The sequence below is a fragment of the Stegastes partitus genome, unplaced genomic scaffold (assembly GCF_000690725.1).
Source record: "Stegastes partitus isolate 25-593 unplaced genomic scaffold, Stegastes_partitus-1.0.2 Scaffold1709, whole genome shotgun sequence".
Lineage (NCBI taxonomy): Eukaryota > Metazoa > Chordata > Actinopteri > Pomacentridae > Stegastes > Stegastes partitus.
The window spans coordinates 56,924-74,667 of NW_007579440.1; the positions used below are offsets into that span (position 1 = coordinate 56,924).

Below are 17,744 nucleotides of genomic sequence, written 5' to 3' on the forward strand. Positions count from 1 at the left end.
TTTTTCACAGTCAGCGGGTGAAGATACCAGTTTAGAAGAAATGTCATTTTTACAAACACTGCACTGATTCAGACAGTGTTTTAAGTTCATCTTTCAGTTTCACCAGGTCTGCTAATATTGTTTTTTAAAATATTCATCACACAGAAATTGTAAAATCCATTTTTCGTCAATCATTTATTGGTACTCTAACTTGAGCAGGTGTTTTTCAGGGTTTCCCACGAGAGTTGAACTTCAACATTTTAAGGCATGTAATTACACCTTTACAAACATATTGGTGAAGAAGTTGTTTGGTAACGATTTACTTGGCAGATTTGTGAAAAATCTCATAAAATGCCCATACTGTAAGGTGTGGACCTTACTATATAAAGCATGGTGAGATGACATATGTTGTGACTTTGTGCTATATAAATAGAATGGAATTGAACATGGCAGGTATTGTCTCCAGCATATTTCTTCTTTTCTCCTATAATACAGTATGTATCAATAAACATAGCATATTTAACAATGTGACTCACATAACTTATCTTTATGGATTCCTGATGAAGTCCTGGCCACAGTAATTAAGGGTGCAACTGATAGTTATTCCCATTATCACCCAGGGTCGTGTCAATGTATCACTGTGGACGTGTCATCAGTTTACCTGACATGAACCCTTTTGCTTCTGTTTTGGTTCTCTATTGACTTTGTATTGATGCCACCTTTACATGTCACATGTGCAACTGAATAGCTACATACACTAAATTTGCCTTAATATTTTGATTTACTTACCACCTTTGAAAAAACAAACAAACAAAACAAAACAAAACTTGGAGCCTTTGCCCCAAACAACACGGACACATGCGACATCACTTGAAGACAGGTATCAGATTTGTATCTCGCTCTCTCTGTAGACCTATGATACAATGGTGGTATTGGCAGCTCTGTGCTTGAAGATCTGGGCTACTGATCAGAAGGTTGGGGATTTATATAATCCTAACCCGCTGTTGGGCCCCTGAGCAAGGACCTTAACCCTGTGTGCTTCAGGGGCACCTCATGTATGTGTGCATGTGTATGCATATGCTAGGTGGAAAGTGCTGTAGTAAGTGGCTGCTGCTTGCACAGTTTAAAATCCAGCACAAGCTTAAAGAGGATTATGGGATGTGCAAGGCTCTTGGTCAGGACTTATTGAGGCAAATAACACGACTAACATATGGTCATATGTCACATCCCTGCCTGCTATTTCCTGATATGTAGCTTCCTTGGGTCTGCAAAAGTTCCTACCCAAACCCAGGGTTCTCAGAAAAAAACTATTGTAAGATTACTTGTAAATTCAAAGGGCTTAATTGAGGGAGCCAGATTTGTTTCTGCACGGGGGTGGGAAAGAGGCTCAGTGGTATACTGTGATGGACTTTACCATGCTGGGCACACTGGCCCTAGTGTGAATTGAGGTCTTTGGACTCAGACAAGGCCGATTGTAAAGAGGCCCTGCAAGCTTTTAATTGATTTGGCCTGTCTGGATCTAAATCCTCGGTCTGAGGCTCAGAGGTAAGCAGTTAGAAGCATTCTTAAACCTAGTCGAGCCTCTATATGTGAGGGTACATAATTGGTCAACTTGGCACAGAATCTCTCTCTTTCTCTCTCTCTCACTCTTCACAGTTACTTTTCTGATTGAAGGCAACCACAACTGAAAGTTTGAACAGTGTCATCCATCTTTCTCTGACATTCATAGTGACACACAATACAACAATAAAAACATATTTCTCTCTTTTTATGGAATGCTTCAGATATGTGGATTTGTTTTTACTCAATAATGGAATGTTCATAGCTGTACAGTCTCATCAAATATTGTATTCAATTAACTCTAAGCCGGTTTATGCATAATGTATTACATTCAACATGTAGCTATAAGACCTGTGGAATCAGCGTCCAGTTTGGGTTTAAGAGGCAGACACCTTCTCCACTGTTAAGGTTAGACTTGAAGCTTTCCTTTTTGATAAAGCTGATGGTTAGGACTGGCTCAGGTGACTCTGAACCATCAGTTATTATTGTTACAAACTGCTGGAGGACATCCCATGATACACTGAGCATCCCATCTCTTCTCTTTCTCTCTCCATACATGTATATGCCACCATTGCATGCTACTAACTTTATAGTTCCTTTCTATGGTAGTTTGTGTTTTGTTCTCTCAGCAGATATCTCTGGCTCTAGAAAGAGCTCTAGTTTCTGCTCTGCAATTACTGGCCTCTCCGACTTCCACAGTGTTTAGTGTTGTCTTATGCATTGCTTGTCTGATTTCTATCTGCTTTTCTCTCTTCTCTTTACCATCACCCTCTTCTATTGCAAGATATTAAACATTCTGTATCCAGTACTTTAAATGATTTATGCTGTGAATAGAGCCCAAATTTGGATTGTTGCTGCTTATCCAGGCTCTTTGATCACTTGAAGACAAAACTGGTAGGGCCTTAAACCTGGGTTATAATCTTGGACCTTGGTGTAAAAATAGCCTTAACATAGAACCTCACAGAGCAGACAAGCACCTAACTAATACTGAGCAGAAACATCCACAGAGACGGGTGGAAATGGGGTTGTACAACTCAGAGAATTCATACTACTGCTCGTGCCTAGTTATAGGGCTCAAGAACAGCCATTTTTTAAAAGAAAAATAGATGAAAATATTTAGTTCTGATGTGAAGCGTCTTCCTCTGGCTTTGTATAGCAGCACAGGAGCACAACAAGATTTATTTATGTATTTATTGTTATGTTTTGTGTGGGATTATAAATGTGAAAAGTGCTGTGGGTTTTTGTTACCTGGGATGGGGATGACAGGAATTGTCTCATTGGGTACCACCCTGAGTGAACTGCTGTCTTCCGCGTAGAAGTGGGCTGTCTGGAAACACCGCCTGACATAAAGAAAGGGAGGTCACATTTTCAACAATGTCTTTTACGCATTGCTACAGATTGGTTCAAGGTGGTATGAGCTGAAATACTAAATAACTTACTGGCATACAAACCATGTCCAAAAAAAATTCCTATAAAACTATTCTGCATTTTCATTTATGTTCAAAAAGAAAATGTATTTTCTCCTCAAAAGCTAAGAATGTGGTGCAGTAGAAAACACTTTCAGTTTGGAGAAGCTGCAAAGTCTGTGTCAGGTGGGGGGATAGCAATATGAGTCAGATGCAGGACCCTCACATAATCAAATTTTGGTTTTCACTTGCTGATGGTGAGGTTTAGGCACCAACAGATAGTGAGTGACTGTGTTTAGGAAAATCAGGTTCTTAAATGTAAGTGTTCTACACTTATACAGTGCCTTTCTATCTTAGTGGTGCTCAAAGTGCTTCACAGTGTGTTTCACATTCATCCATTCACACACCAACACACAGAGAGGTGAGGGATCGAACTGCCAACCCTGCAATTAGTGGACAACCCACTCTACCATCTGAGCCACAGCTGCTGTGAGTGGGATGACCAATGTCAGTTTATTTATGGACATGTTCGTCTGACTCTCATCATTTTTGGTCTGCACTCTGCTCCCAAAGTAAGACATTTAAGGGGGGGCTAGAATTTGGACCTGTATTGCTCCACACACTTTAGCAATATGACTATGTGGACTATGTTTCAACTATGGGCATCATCAGTATTGGAATGTTCCTTTTGATTTTTGATGCCCAAATTCATATAAACGACTTATTGTGCAGCCACTTGGATTACTGTTACTAATTATTACTTGCTGAATGGACATCACAGTTCATGTGGTCATCAGCCTGTGAAAGAGCCATCAATAATGTGAACCAACAAATTATCCTGCATAACTTAACTTACTTAAGCTGAGTGGTATAATTTTTTGCAGGATGTAAATGCACTAAACCAGTGAAACACTCTACTGTTTAGCAGGCTGGACATGTGTGTCACTAACAAAGGTCACATACATACTGTCAACCTGCTACACTGACTGTTGTCTATCATTGTTGTTGGATATGAAATGTCACAATTGGTGAATCTAAGTGTATCATGGAACGTACCCGAGAGAGAGAGAGAGAGAGAGAGAGAGAGAGAGAGTGTGTGTGTGTGTGTGTGTGTATGTTTAGAGGTGGAGAGAAAAAGAGAATACAGATTGCATTGTTACAGTCAGCAGCCGAGTACCCTCCTGTCAAAGTCTCAACTGTTGGTTCAGACTCACACAGAATGTGCTTCAGTCCAGGTGTGTTTTTCTATCGTAGAGGGAAGCTTTCAAAGAGAAGACATCACTGCTGATTGTCATATATGCTCCAGTGCAGTGAAGCAACAATTGTTTTACAATAAACCAGAGATAACTAAAAATTCATGAAGCATGCTTAGTTTCTGTATCTTCTTCATAATGTTAATATAAGATCAGTTGAAGGCACACGCTCATTTGTGTTCTTGTTTCTTCTGACAGTTTTTTTGACCTAGAGCTGTACACTTAATTTCTATGACAAGACGACGGACTAGAATTTGGCTTGGTGTTATTTTTACCAACTGAATGAGACGACATTTACTGACACTATCTGCCACTACATATCCCATACTGTGTCCTCATCTACTTCTACAGCTTACAGTGACAACAGTCTCTCAAGTTCCCCTGCAACAAAATATGTGTGTGTGTGTGTGTGTGTGTGTGTGTCCAGACCCTCCCTACCTGTATTTGATACAGAGCAGAGAGCAAAGAGCGTTCATCCTAGAGAACAGAAGAGAGAGCATACGGTCTGTCGCATGCTGTTGCTGACATGATCTGAGAGCAAGTGCACAGCGGAGATGGAGGGATAGAAGGAGGGAATACAGGGGGGAGGGAAGAAGGCTTTCCTAACAAGGCAAGAAGGGGGTTGTTCTCTCTGTGTGACACACACACCCACACACACACACACACACCCACACAGGTCAACGTCATGCAACTTCCTGGTGTTAGACCAGCTGGTGTCATGATGCATTCAAGTTATGTGGGACATGGGACACATCTGAGAAAATAGTGCAGTAGTTCAAGTGAAACTGTTTGCAAGCTGAGCGGAAGTCACATTTAGTTTGCTTTTCATTGTGTTTTAAACACTTGGACTACCTGACTACAGAGTATGATTTTTGATATTTTGACATTTGTTAAAACAGGTTCTACTACTAAATATTTTTCATGAATATTAGAAAGTTAGTGAATCAGTGTCAGAAGCAGTAACACAGACAGCTATGCAAGTCCAATGCCTAAAAATGATGTCACAAAAAAAAGGTAAGTCACAAAATACAAAAAATGAGAGAAAAAGTTCATATTTCTAATTCCATGAAAAAGACACAGCAATTATTATTTCTACATATCTAATATTTAAGAAATTAAGACAAGATTAGATAGCCCACTCACTGGGTTTATTCTAATGTATTTCTGAATACTACTACTACTACTAATTGATCAGATTTACATAGCGCTTTTTTAGACACTCAAAGACACTTAACACTGTCAATTATTCATTCACACACATTCATTCTGGTGGTGGTCGCTACGGTTGTAGCCACAGCTGCCCTGGGGCAGACTGACAGAAGTGTGGCTGCCATTCTCCAACCACCACCTCAAACCTATCCACTCATATGCATTCACACCAGGCACAACGACCATGACACAGGTTACAGGAATCGAACTGCCGACCTTCTGATCATTGACTGACCTGCTCTGCCACCTGAGCCACAGCCACCCCCGGCTAGATTCAGCTACTTTGACAAATGATTATAACAAGCTTTGCAACACAAAGGCAAAGTATTTTGCTGATGCCTCATATCCCATCACCTGCAGACTGTGTTAGCAAAGAACCAAACTCTATCACTGATGAACAGCTGGAATCAAATGGATTCGACAGGATTCTAACACTGTTCAATGTTTCCAGATGTTGTACCATGTACCATTTGAGGTCTAACATCCCTCTTAACAATATATTATAGAATCTAAAAGTAAAGTTCTGCAACAGGCCACCCACATTTGGTTAATGAGGGTGGTACCAACTACCACTGGAGGGCCAATAGAACTGCAGGGGGGTGGGATCAGTGTGCAAGATGGGGTTGTGACCTGAACTTTGCTCCACAATAGGTTCAAATAACCAAACACACACCTAGCACCTGCTGCCCGGGCTGTGTTTGAGTGAGTGTGTGTGTGTGTGTGTGTGTGTGTACAAGTAATTTACACATACTTTCTCAACACGTGTACACCAGCTGGTGCATTCTGGCATCAACAGAAATTACATGATCAGAAACATACTCAAAACAATAACCCTATCAAACATATGTCACCAAATGCTTATTGTGTCGATATTGCTATTATATGCTGCTTTTCTCCACATGCCATAAATGAGTGATCTTTTGGTTCGACTGAACAACCACACTGCTGTTTTCCTAACTTATTTTAGCTGAATGGTTATATAATCTTTATCTGAGCTTTAAATACCTAGGTGTGACAATCACACAGGACCTGTCTTGGTCACTTCACATAAAGACCACTGTGAAGGAGGCCGTCTCTTCTACCTCAGACGCCTGAGAGACTTCAAGCTCCCTCTCACAGTGCTCAGGAACTTTTACATCTGCACCACTGAGAGCATCCTGTGCAGGAGCATCACCACCTGGATGGGCAGCTGCACCAAGCAGGACTTCTTGGTCCTGAGGAGGGTGTTCCGTTCAGCTAAGTGGACTATCAGATCCACCTTCCCCAACCTGAAGGACATCTACACCCGACAATGGAGGTCAAGGACTGTGAAGATCCTGAAGCAGCCTAGCCATCTCTTTTCTCCCGCTGCCGTCAGGCCGACGTTATCGTTGATAAAGATTGCCACTGAGAGAATGAGGAAGAGTTTCTTCCCTCAGGCCATCCGTTTGCTCAACTCTGAGCTTTAAACCAGACTGTGCAATACACACAGGCACCTTTTACACCTTTGACACCTTTTACACATGCACCTTATGTAACATAACAGTTCCACTTGCTTTATTTATTACTACTATTATTACTTATCATTTATTATTGATTTATTTATGTGTATGTATCTGTATATATACATAAAGTATACATATTTCTTGAACACTTATTTTTATTTTTATTTTATTTTTTACATTAAAAAAAATTCTATGTTTCTTTTTATTGAAACTGGATGCTGATACAAAACACATTTCACTGCACATTGTACAGCGTATAATTGTGTATGTCACTCATAAAGCTTAATCTTCAATCTTGTATTTTTTTTCCTATATGTATGATACAGCAAACAAGGAGATTGTCTAAATATGCTGTGTTACAGGAAGAAAAAACATATCTACAGGACTCACACGCAAACACATACCAGCCAAGCAACTATCAAGCAGTCCTAAAAAGATTCTGTCATACAAAACCAGATGATTTAGATTCACAATGTATCTGAACTTGGTTTTGTCTCAAGGAGACAAAGAGATAAGATATACTTTTCCTTGAGTGCAATTTGAATGCCTAAACACCTATTAACAGTGCTAAATATTATCTTGAAAACTTGTTTTCTCAAAACAATAATCTTCCCTGGAGGTTTCACGTAATACCTTTTGTATTTTTTAAAATCATTTTACTAATCTTTAATTAACTCAACAAAAGATTTGGGATCCTCAGCACCATCGCTCAAAGGACTAATTCATAATAAAGGACTCCCAGTGTCTGCCATGAAACTGTGTAGTATGAGGCTGCAGTGATGGACAAATTTAGAATGGAGTGAATTGGCTGATATAAAAAGAACAGGCCCTAATTTATGCATTAGCATATATTACCACTTATTTATTTATTTTTATTTATTTACAGTGGATGCGGAAAGTATTCAGACCGCTTTAAAATTTTCACTCTTTGTTTCATTGCAGCCATTTGCTAAAATCAAAAAACACACAGAGATGAGAGATGTTTGATCACAGAGGAATTTTAAAATGTATTGATAATGGAGAAGAAAAGAGATGTGATGTAACTGTCAGAAAATGTATTGTAGATTACTTACTGTTTAATGAGATGGAGTTATAGACAAGTTAGCTGACCAAAGTGTTAGCCACACAAACAGTAATGCAAGTGCACCTCTCTCCTAGATTGTTATGGTGGGCCCTGGGGAGACTAGGCCTACCATCAAGGAATCCCTCCCGCTGGACAAATCTGAATCTGTATAATGACATTATTACGACTGTTAACAGTCTTGCGCTTTACAGGAGAGGAGTTTGAATCTGAAACTTCATATATGACCTTAGTATGGTCTCTTCTCGGAGTGATTAGATTTTTGGGTCAATACATTCATTGGTGACCGCTACAGAGGTCAAAGGTCGCATTTCCCAAAAACAACTCTCTATAACTGAAAATGCACAAAAAGACATGAATTTAGTTTACTAACTTAGGAGGACATTTGAGGCCTATAAACCGGTGGTGTAACACATGACCTTGAGACAAAGGTCAAGGTCACACTGAAGGTCTTAAATCATCACAAATTATAATTAATAGATTATTATTAAATTTATCCATTATAACTTGGAAAAGGTGTAAGATAAACACATAGTTTTGTATTACAATCACACAGGAACCCATATTGGTGATGTGACATTTGACCCTGGGCAAAAGGTCAAGGTCAAACTCAAGGTCATACATTTTAGGTGCTTAGCCATAGGCCAAAATTACAGCAAAACACTTCCCCTCCATGCAAAATATCTGTGTTCCATGATAGACTAAGCTCTTGCTACATTATGTATCATGTTCAGGGGTGACTGTGGCCCAGGTGGTAGAGCGGATTGTCCTTTAATGGCAAGGTTTCCATCCCCCGCCCCTCCACAGGTGAAGTGTGTGAAGAGGTAAACAACAATGATAATTTCTATATTTATAATTTATATATATTCTATTATACCATTGTTTTCCTCTCCGATCTTCTGCCATAAACAAATGCAGTAATCTGCTAGCAAGTGCAACCTTCCAGTTATCCAACCACCTGCCCAACCTGCAAACATACAAACATATTTGTCTCGTGAGTGTGCTGTTAACCCCACCTCCAGTAGATGAGCACAGCCAGCAGCAGGATGAGGCAGAAGAAGGTCAGAGCTGAGACCACCACCAAAGGTACCAGCCACTCAACACGACCCAGTCCCACCCCAGATGCAGGCCTCGCCTGGTGGGTCAGGTTGGTCGCTGTGTTGGGGCGATCTGAAGGAAAAATGAGGAAAAATGAGTGAGGGAAAGACATAAAGTTGACAGCCAGATGCCACAACAGGAGAGGTTTTGACTTGGTGCCATTGACAACAAAAGGATTAAAGAGGAACATTAACTAGGAATGTAAATTAATAATATGTGGGAATAAAGATTGGATTAGAGTGAAAATGATAATGACATTGTAAAAAAGAAGAAGATGAAAGACAGTGAACAGTAGTGGTGGTGTCGTGGTTTAATAATTATCACTTTCATCTTCACTCATGAATAATCAAAGGCTCAAGCTTTTTATATATTGCATTCATATGAAAAGGCAAAAATATGAATTGCTGTACTATTTATCACAAGTTTTGGAACCAGTTTTATTAAAAAGCAAAGACAAAACCAGTTTTGACAGAAAAATGCACTCTTAAAGTTCCATTTTCCTTTTGAGATCCAGTAAGTGTATTCTATGTTCACTTTCAAAATCAACACTGCTGATGGATAGTAATAATAAGCATCTGCTTCCATACACTAAACATGTGACTAAAACAAGTGCAGTGCAAACATCGATTGGCATCGATTGTGTTCGTTCCTGTTATTTCAAGCAGATTTTTATTTTGTGGCACACACCAAAGACCAGACACTGCAAAGTACAAAGTGTGCTTGCTGTGGTGTCATAAGCTGTTTTTACAGTACATCAGTGCTGGTGAGTGCCAACAAGCATGACAGCATCACTTGATACACTGAAATCGCATTTTAAGAATGTGACTATGTTCTATAAAGGAACAATCTCAGATGTCTTGATGATTAGAGTTTTAAGAAGGTGTTTTGATGGAACTAAGCTCGTAGTTTGCAGTTTGCTTTCAGTCTTTAGCTGTGTCAAAGCTCCATACTTAATATTGACCCAGAGTAAATTTTGGGTAACTAAAATTGGAACTATAGTGCCATTTTCTTTTACTTCATTTATTCAGACTGACTTTGTGTGTTTAGTTTTTATTTAGCTTTTCCTAACCAATAATGTTGTGATTTTCATTTGACACATCATTTTCAAAAATGATAGGTTTGGTGGCAGAAGAAACCAGAGAACCTGGAGCACCCAGTCTGGATGTAACCATTCCAATAAATGATCTGCATCAGTGTATATCAGTGTCCCAAACACACAAAGACCAGTACAGATCTCTTCCACCTTGTAGTAGGTTTAATAGGCCCTCATTTTCCCTTTAATGGTGATGTCGGCATGATTTTAATTTTGTCGTTGAGTGTATGCAGGATGGTCAGTGGATTTCTACACAGGGGACTTAAAGTCCCATCTCAAACCATGCTTATTATTGTCATTATTATTATTATTATTATTATTATTACTTAAGTCTCTCTTTAGCTTTTCCTTTACTTGTTGTTGTCCTGTTATTGGTTATGTTTAAGCACCAAAACTACTCGGTTAGGTTTAGAAAAGGATTGTGATTTGGGTTAAAATACACCTTGTTTGTTACACATTTACCACATGCTACAAGCTCTTTTTTGTAGAGTTTGTACTTTCTGTGTATCGATATTTGGGATGGATCATAGCATGTCTACTCAGAGGTTGAACAAGATCCCTACAGGAGAATATATACAGGAAAGATATGCAGTGATATTTTTTGTACAAATGAGCCCTCAGGTATTTGTGGTCTGACACCATCTTTACCATGGAAAGAGGAGTATTTTTTTTCGTTAGTTTGTTTTTCTTTTCTTCCACTGAAGAAACAGTATGACTGTTTCTTATAAAACAATATTAACCTTTCAATTTTAGTTGACATTAAAAACCACAGATGCAAGTGGTGACATGTTGAATCAGTTACTGAAACAGGCGTAACAATGGGTGAAATAATAACAATTAAAAAGAAAAGTTTATTCATATACAGGCAGCTAGTTCAGTTGTCAAACTTTGAGATGCATTATGTCACTACACTTTAAGACTTTTCACAGAAGACAGTCATGGGACACACCATTAGGAAAATCTGTTACCATACCAAACTAGTCCAAGGTTTAAATGGTGCTCTTATTGATTGTAACTGTCAGTGTTTCTAATTTAACTACTAAAGTGTTTTAATTGTAATTTTTCTTTTTGTCTTATTTATGATTTTCATTGTTAACTCCTACACTTTTTAGTATTTTAAAATTTTGCTTTTATCTGATGTAGCAATGTGTTCTTCTTTTATTGCTGCTGGCAGCTATAGGAATATTTATATTTCAGATTGATGAATTTCACACTAATGACCTTAATGCAGCTTCTTAAGCTTTTGGTGCTTATTTATTTGTCACTATATTTCATGGATGTAGCTAGCATGCTATGTAGGAAGAAGACATCCCTATTTTTAATGCTAGCTACAATGCCGTGACTGTTTCTCAAACCAGTGGAAACAGCCACCAATAAGACCTATTTGAATTGTCAAGCAAGCAATGACACGAGGCTGTGTTTACACTGAAAAACCGACAAAATAAAATCTTTTCAAATGTCACTTTATAATAAGTTTACATGCTCTTGCTGTGTACTAAAACAGCAATACTATTCACAAAGTAAAATAGGGAGCACATTTTTATATTAGCAAAAGCATTTTAAAGTTTGACTGACACCCGCTGGAACATTTGTTAAACTTACTTTGGTTCACTTTGCCATACATACTGTTAAAATTTGCATAATGTGGAATTGGGGCAGCCTGAACTTGCAAAGGTAGGCTTAGCACATAAAGGACCCTGTTTATCCCTGAACAAGATAAATCAAAATGACCATCTCATGCTTTAAGACAGCAAACACACACCAAAAAAAAGAACCTGTTCCTTTAACTTCATCTAACTATAGGGGTGCTGCAATCACATTAAGCCATCAAACAAAACAAAATAATACAGATCAATGAGCTGCCAGGCCAGGTCCCAGGTGAGCCACCTTCCTACAATGAGATCTACATATCCTCTTTCTCTGTTTGAGAAAGTGCAGCCACATAATGGCATCAAAACAACACACAGCTTAGGATAATTTGAACCATTTGCTCCTTTTAGTCCTCTTTATCACCACCACCACCACCTACCCAGTTCAGCTGCTGCAGCCGTGATGTTGCTGGAGCTGATGCCGGCCCCCATGGCCTTCAATCTGCAGCTTTGCCTGGAGCCGAACGCTACATCAGGCCGGGCCCCTGCACTGCACCACAGCTGGCTTGCATCGCCACTGACTTGGCATCTCCTCCCTTACATCCACACACACAAATATGCACAGCGCACACAGAGACCCAGAGATGCTGCCTGCCTATTCCCTTCTCCTTCTGCTTTTCTTGTACGATTACAGCGGTCTGCCAAAAATACAATAAATAAAAAAATAAACCCTTGCCTGCAACATGCAAACACGTAACACACACACAAGCAACCACAGACACAAACACACACACACACACCATACGCACTCATGTAACTATAAATGGAGCAGAGTCTTTTTTTTTCTTCCCTACAGCTGAGTCCAGCCTCCAAGCCCCATCTCCTCTTGCCATGTTTGAAAGTAGGCCAGCACTCAGATCAGAACAAGAAGAGAGGGAGAGGCAGAGAGGGGATGAGGGGGTGGTGAATGAGTGCGAGAAAGGAAGGAGGGCAGTGGACAGAAGAAAAGCAAAGAAGATGGACCAAAAGAGGAAATGAGGGGACTAAAGAAATCAAAACAAAAGTAATAAGAAAAAATAATGATGTTTGATCAGTAGAGAAAGGCAGGGTTACAGGAGAACAAAAAGCAGTGAGAAAATGGATTGGTTAAGTGTAGAAAGAAGGAAACTATGGTGACAAGGTAAGCTTCATTTTTCTATTCTGTCTGGTTGCTTTAGCTTTTACATCAATTTCCCACAGGCTGCTGAGTCAGGGTCCCCAATATGCAGCCTAATATCTGCCTTCTGCCTTAACCTTAAATTACCTCACCTTTTTTTAAACATTACAACGAGTTAAGAGATTGACAGTGGTGGGGAAAGTACACTGATGTAGTGCTGAAGTAAAATTATGTAGTAGTAGTACTCACAGTGTCCAACACACACTCCCTTAAATGTCTAATGATTCTAAATTGCATCACATTAAAATAATTGCACTATTTCTAAGTTGACAGTGGAGTCCTTCATATTATGAACAATCAAAAATAAGTAATTTGGAAAGATGCTATTAAAAATATAGTCCTCATAGTAAAAACTGTGCTGCAGAAGTGATCACTGACACACAAACGACAAAATCTGTGGTAATTGAAACAGAAGTGGGATTGTGATTTTTTATCAGCCTTGGTGCTTGAACATGGTTACAAAATGAACTGTGAACACCAGAATGTAATGGTTACTATTGAAACATACAGCAACAGCTTAGATAGTGTGAAGGTTATTACACAACATCAACACCTGGATGGCACAAAAAGTCAAGAGAAACTTTTCCAAAGAACATGAAAAAAAGCCTTATGAATGTTGGGAGCACATTCTTTGGTGAAACACCAAGACAAATTTGTTGGGCTCAGATGGGATCCAGCATGTTTTATATAAACCTCACCAGGGATACCACAGTGAATGCACAGTCCTGACAGTATAGCATGGAAGTGGTAGTGTGATAATATGGGCTGCATAAATGCAAATGGTATGTTGGTGATAAATAGCCCCTGAATGCCTGTGGATATACCAAAAAAAACAAAACTGGCTTACAAAATCATTCCCAGTTTGCAGAAGCTTGGCCGAAGAAGACTATTCCAGCAAGACAATGTCCCAAAGCACACTGGCAAAATCACACAAGGGTTTTTAAAGAAGAACAAAGTGAAAACTATGACCTGGCCAAGTGGGTCACTTGACTTGAATTCAATACAATACTTCTGAGGTATTTTTTTTTTTTGAGAAAAGTAGAGCAACAAAACCCCTCCAGCAAATGGTAGCTGGAAACACCTCGAAACATCTCTACATTAATTTATTTTATATAAATTCCAACACTGGTCTCCTTCATAATGAGGAAGCTTGAATCTGTCATCAAAAATAAAGGTGGACATATGAAGTATTGAAAGAAAAGCAAGGTTTGAACCTCAGTAGTAAAAGTTTGAAAGACTTTGTTGCATCAGGTTCCTTCTGTGTGCTCTGGTATTATAGTAAATCTAAACTGTTAATTTTGAACATACATAAGAACAAATACTTACTGTTCAACTGAGAAACAATGTAAGGTTATACAATTTTGAATCATTTGACAATTGATATTGCACTGTGGTGTATTCACTTCTGTTGTCTACTGGACAATAAACTGCATTAATAAAATACTAGTACTGATCAATTCATCTAATCTGCATGCTGATGTTGTTTTTTTGTGGAACTAGTACTTATTTCGACCTCTCTGTGTTACTAGACTACATTTATTATTTGCAAGTAAAATGCTATCTCCCAAACAACTAATAATACCAGCTGTCTAATATAGGTGGTGAAACAAAAAGTAAAAAATTCCCTGTGAAATGCAATGGAAAAATACACAATTAGTTCAAAACTAAGTACTAACTATCTAATGTGACTTTATGAGACCCAAACTGTTGAAGCACAGTTTTCAGCACATGTGCCTTCACAATAAAATCAAAGACTATAATGGACATTCTAGGTGCATCTAAAGAGATTGCGGTCACTTACATTATACTGGGCCTTTATGGTAAATTAGTTTTGTTATCTGATTATGGTATGTCTTGCCTGTCATCTTGTACTTTGTTGTAAATGAAAGCAGTGTCTGGAAAATTCCCCATGTCTCCAGATGTCATGTATAATACCAAGTAAAGTGCTACACTATCCTATATAGGAATGATAATGAAAAGAGTTCCAGATGGTTAAGATGATGTATATGTCACTGTATCTAAAGCACTGATTCCTGCCCTCAGTTGGTTATACAGTTAATCCATTTTGTGAGGTGTCCCTGGCACCACCATATTACAACAAGTTACATCAAGTTTGCTCAGATGGAACAGTAGTACATTAAGACCAAGCTAGAAATAAAAACAGAAAAACATTTGCAAAATGTGCATTGATAAAGAGAAAAAAGAAAACATTTATGAGGAATATCAGACAATTGCTGTTGTGCAAAATAATGTCAGGTCTTGCACCTTAAGCTATCTTTCAAAGCACTTGAAATTGTTTCAATGTCCAATGGTGTTTGCTTGGCTAATGTATTGCCAATGCAATGCCTTGAGAGGAGGATGAGTGGTGGTAATACAGAAGGGTAAGCATAAGGTCTGCGCTCAGTTTTTACTGGAACTTTACTCACACTCTAAATCACTGCAATTGGTCACCACTACAGCACTTTATAAACTCCAGTTTAATTATGCTTGACAACTTTTTCACACTGACTAAATGTATCACTAGTCTCAGTCTAGTTATCCTGTTGTACAGACGCTTCTCGAAAACAAAAAGGGATGCAGTCAAAGCCCTGATTCTTTGCCTCAGATGTGGCTTTCAGTTTTAGTAAAGAAAACTATGAGGTTGAAGTTGGGCTCTGTGAGGCCATCAATTGCAAAGTGTCATATAAATTATTAGATCCAGTTGATATATACATTTTCCCCCCACATTTCCACTTTATCTGAATCTAAATAGGACTGCATAACCACTGGATAGTGAAGGAGAGAATTAAACTATGATCACAGCAGGTCACTCTTCTATGTCTTGTTGCCACGTTCCACTGAAACAAGACAGCAGAAATAGTGACACTGTTGGTGTTTGAATAAAAGATTTTGTTACTGTACAACTTTGGTAATAATGTATCTTTGATTATTACACAAAAAAGACCAGAGGTATCCTTGCCCTACCACACTGAAGACCTTAAACTCAATATAGGCTTTACAAGTTCTATCCATTCCACACTTTGAAATTTGACCATTTTGTTGGTGAGGTTCTTCAGAAGGACCTGGGAGCCACAGATTCAATGTTTATTGTTTCTAGAATTTCTTTCAAATATTCTGACTTGATCATTCCTTGTTGGATGTTTTGCAAATTCCCAGCTTTCTTCCTGCACTATCAAAACTCAGTGACAGTACATTGACTCACCAGTATGGAAGGAAAAAGGCCATTGCTTCTGGTCTCCATCTGCGCCAAGTCTAAGGGTCACTGTGCAGTTCGGAGGTGCAGAAAAAGCTGCAGTTTCACTGGCTGTCTCTGTGGTGGTAACAGGTTTAGAGTCCAGTGTATTATGTGTGTACACTTCCAGTTCATCTTCTTTGCCACGTAACAGTTTACTTGGATTTGGTTCAGTCTGTTCTTTCTCCTTTACAGTGGAGTCGAGGTTCTCACTGGATGGCTGGTTCACCACTTTACTGCTGTTCTTCTTCCCTGCTATACCCACACCACCTGACTCTTTCCTCTCCTTCCTCTTATCTTTTTCTTCATCTTCCTCCTCTTCATCCTCATCCTTATCCTCTCGTTCCCTCTCTCCATCCTCTCCTTGACCCTTGGTGTTCTCTCTGTCCTTAACCCCAGCTTCACTGTTATCCTTGGCTGTGGTTGCTGTGACAGCAGAGGCAGAGGCAGTGGCATCTTTAGTGGACTCACTGGGTTCAGTGGTCTGGCGTAGACGGGTGGGATTATGAGTGGGTGCTCTGCTCGGCCAAATGGAGCTGGGGAAAGAGGAGATGACACCGCCGCTGAAACCCAGGCCGGCCAGTAAAGTGCTGGTCACCACAGACGCCACAGTTGCTTGACTGCCGCTAGAGGATGGGCCAATGCCTGTTGCCATGGAGACGAAAGAAAAGGGGATGCCGGAGGAGGTCCAAGTAGACGAGCCAGAGGAGATGGGAGCCATGTCAGCTGAGGAGGCTGGGGACACTGTTGGCTGAGAAAGAAATAAGTTACTCAGTAGGATTTGTAATCATTAGTTGTTGTTTCTCCTGAGTTTAGCTGTCATCTCCTGAATCACTGGTGAATACATTTGAGTTGAATTGCTCAAAATTCCGATCTACGAAAGGCATAAAGATTGACAAGGTGTCACAAGTACACCTTGCTTTAATGAAGTAAACACTGTATGGTCCCGTTAAGAGGCATGTTTACGGTGTGTGAAGCTGCTACCCCCACCTTGATGATATGTCAGGACGGAGCAACAGTTAAGGGATCACAAGATTAAAACCAACATGGTTAAAGTGAAAGAAAATAATCTTTAAGAAGAAAATTTAAACTTTAAGAAAACTTTTTACATGAAAGAAGAGATAAAATGACTAAAGTCCTAAGAATAGCCATACAAACTGGTTGTTGGAGCTTGCTGAGGTCTGAATGTTGCAGCTCAAAATCGGGCCACTGATGCAGGGAACAGTCTCAGAATTTTCCAGCCACAATACATTTTTCTGTTTTGTATGACACGCACCTGATATAAATAATATTACAAGCTAATTTGATGCACAAATTGAAGTTTGAAATTTGCTTGTGCTCACAAGTTCACTCAATAGTACCAGTCAAAAGTTTTGACACACGTTCCCTTTCAATGGTTTTTATGTGTCTTCATTATTTTCTACAACGTACATTAAAACTGAAGACATCAAAACTATACAAGAACACATATGCAATTATGTTGTTAACAAAAAATTGTTCAACAAATCAGAATATGTTTTATGTTTCAGATTCTTCAAAGTAGC

General features: G+C 39.1%; 1 protein-coding gene across 1 annotated transcript in view; it reads right to left on the reverse strand.

Moving 5' to 3' along the window:
- The window catches only part of LOC103372191 (receptor-type tyrosine-protein phosphatase gamma-like), a 123,209-nt gene that overhangs the window by 40,929 nt on the left and 64,536 nt on the right, over positions 1 to 17,744 (reverse strand). Inside the window, exons 7-10 of the mRNA XM_008301767.1 lie at positions 16,171 to 16,951; positions 8,989 to 9,142; positions 4,637 to 4,729; positions 2,788 to 2,879 (exon numbers count right to left, since the gene is read on the reverse strand). Of these exons, the coding sequence (XP_008299989.1) occupies positions 2,788 to 2,879; positions 4,637 to 4,729; positions 8,989 to 9,142; positions 16,171 to 16,951 (1,120 nt within the window). The remainder of the gene's footprint in view (positions 1 to 2,787; positions 2,880 to 4,636; positions 4,730 to 8,988; positions 9,143 to 16,170; positions 16,952 to 17,744) is intronic.